The 2,831-nt window shown below is 40.9% G+C and overlaps 1 protein-coding gene across 1 annotated transcript; it reads left to right on the top strand.

Annotated features, from left to right (window-relative positions):
• Positions 1-380: 380 nt before the first annotated feature.
• On the top strand, positions 381-2,703 carry EMH_0059730 (uncharacterized protein; the record flags this gene model as incomplete). Its single annotated transcript, XM_038022508.1, has 5 exons — positions 381-430; positions 1,129-1,238; positions 1,588-2,043; positions 2,265-2,440; positions 2,674-2,703. The coding sequence occupies 5 exons, from the start codon at positions 381-383 to the stop codon at positions 2,701-2,703; spliced, it is 822 nt and encodes a 273-aa protein (XP_037878362.1).
• Between the last annotated feature and the right edge of the window lie 128 nt (positions 2,704-2,831).

The raw sequence follows: 2,831 nt of genomic DNA, 5'->3' as shown, positions 1-2,831 counted from the left end.
AATAAACAATTATAATACCATAAACAACACGAGAGAGGCGATGGGGGGGGCCCTCTAAGGCTGGATGAGCACTGGGGGCCCCCCGGTGGCTTCGGAGCTACACAACTTGGTCAAGAAGAAAGAAGAAAATAAATACAAAAGTGTGTGTTTATTGTTTGTTTTTGTATTTTAGTTTATTTATTTTTTATATCTGGCTATTTCTTTTGGTCTTCCTTTTTTTAAACGGAAGAAAACGGCGGGAATGTCGCTCTTGACGATGTCTTTATTCTGAGGTGTATGTACACCTGCAACTCGGTTGTTTTTCCGTTCAGAATACCATAAAAATAAAAAAAAAGACAAAAAAGTTTAATTAAATTATTCTAATTATATTTGGAGACAAAATGGATATTCTTGGTGGCTCTACAAGCACAGCAGAAGCTGTTTCTTCTTGGTGAGTCATTCATTCTGCTTTCTTCTTGAGCTGCCTATACACCCCAGCATTCCTTCGGGTGTATAGGCAGCTCATCGAGCTGCCTATACACCTGAATTCAGCTTGGGGTGTATAGGCAGCTCATTGGGGTGAACATACACAAAAATACCCCTTTAAATGCATGCATAATTCCTAGATATGTCTTTATACTTCAATACTAGTTGAGGTGTATAGGCAGCTCCTAGCTTTTTCTGTATTTTCTTATACTATTTCAGGTGTATAGGCAGCTCTATACGAGCTGCCTATACACCCGAAGCATACTTGGGGTGTATAGGCAGCTCGGCGATTCAAGTTGCACATATGCACGGAGAACATGAATGGGGTCTTTTTTATTTTAATTTCGTCAAATTCATCATGGTTAATTAATTTAATTGAAATTATTTATTTATTTTTATGTTTTAGTGCATGCATTCTTGCATAAAGAAATAATTAAAATGCATTTTCCTGTTTTCTGTATTTCTTTATGTTCATACTGCTTTCCACCTCACCCCGAAACCGCCACGAAAATGTTTTTAATTATTTCTTTATATAATTGTGTTTTATGAATCTCTTTACAATTGCCTGCATATACACCCGAACGAAAACATGCATCCGTGCTGCTGCTGCTGCTGCTGCTGCTGCTGCTGTTGCTGCTGCTGCTGCTGCTGTTTCTTCTTCAGGGTTGTATGCTGGCAGCAAGTTCGTTCTTTTGCGTCTTTCTGTGAAGAAATAGATAAAGCAAAAAGAGAAGCAGTCAATGCTAGAAAGAAACTAGCAACAAATACAAAAGGTTTGTTTCTCTCTCTCTCTTTTTTTCTATCTATATATACACCCACTTTAGTATTTTATTTATTCGGTGTTTCGCTTTCTTCTGCTAAAACTATACAGACACACATTATCTATATATGCATATATACATATATACATAAACATATATATATATATATATATATATATATATATATATAACTCTCTATATGTATATTATTTCTCTTTCTTTCTCTCTATCTTTTTTTTTAATCTCTATCTCTTTATATTTCTATCTCTATCTCTCTATCTTAATCTTCATTTGTGTTTCTTTTTATTTTTTTTATTTTTCTTTTATTTTTTTTTAGTTCTTTTTTTTTTCTTTTCCTTAGATCATCGCCGCCTATGGAGTTTTGTTTTGTCTCCTACGGGCCCTGCTGCTGTCCCCTTGAGCTGCACAGACACCGCAGCAACCTCTCAGCAGCTCTCACCGCAGCAGCAGCAGCAGCAGCAGCAGCAGCAGGAGCAGGAGGAACAGCAGCAGGAGCAGCAGCAGCACGAGCAGCAGCAGCAGCAGCCCCACCACAACTATGACGAGCACCATCACCAGCAGCAGCAGGACCCCCACCCCGCCCTCCAGCAACAGCAGCAACAGCAGCAGCAACAGCAGCAGCAGCAGCAGCAGCAGCAGCAGCAGCAGCAGGAGTGTATAAGTTTAGAGGGACTGAAGAAAGCTTCGGAGCAGCTGCTGAGAGAATACCAGCAAGAAATAGATTGCCTCACAAAGAGAGCTAAAACAGCAGAAGCAAACTTCATGGCTTTGCTGCAGCTGCTGCTGCAGCAACCAGGTAAACCCTAAACCCTAAACCCTAAACCCTAAACCCTAAACCCTAAAAGACTCATCATGGGCATCTCTATGAAGATCAAGGGTTTGGGGTTACCTTTAGCGTCTATCACAACAAATATATAATCCCTAAACCCTAAACCCTAAACCCTAGAGTTCTTTCGGGTGTATATGTTAAAATTTAGGGTTTAGGGTTTAGGGTTTAGGGTTTGTGGTTTGTTTCAGACTTGATGGTGATAATGAGGGACCTTGAGGCAGCAGCAGCAAGGGCTTCTCCTTCTGCTGCTGCTGCTGCTGCTGCTGCTGCTGCTGCTGCTGAGCTGGAGAGACAGCTGAAGCAGCAGCAAGCAGCAGCAGCAGAGCTAGCAGCAAGAAATGCACAGCTAGAGAGAGAATGTCACGTGCGTCACAAACTGCATATACACCCCAAACCCTAAACCCCAAACCCTAAACCCTAAGCCCTAAACCATAAACCCTAAATATCAACGACAGCTTCTTCTTTCCCTCTAAACCCTAAACCCTAAACCCTAAGATCAGTATGTATTTTAGGGCCCACGAAAGGAGCTGAATCCATCTCAAGATATTTAGGGTCTAGGGTTTAGGGTTTAGGGTTTAGGGTTTGGCTTGAATACAGCTGTCTCCTCTGCGTGGCTCTGCGCGTTAGCTGTTGGGGTGTACATACACCCCCTGCAGTGTATATGCAGCTGCTGATATATATATACATATATATATATATATATATATATATATATATAGTGAGGTGTATATGCAGCTGCTGCGGTGTATATACAG

Source organism: Eimeria mitis, genomic scaffold (genome assembly GCF_000499745.2).
Source record: "Eimeria mitis Houghton genomic scaffold, Emh_scaff2868, whole genome shotgun sequence".
Classification (NCBI taxonomy): Eukaryota; Apicomplexa; class Conoidasida; order Eucoccidiorida; family Eimeriidae; genus Eimeria; species Eimeria mitis.
This window is presented reverse-complemented; position numbering and strand designations above follow the sequence as displayed.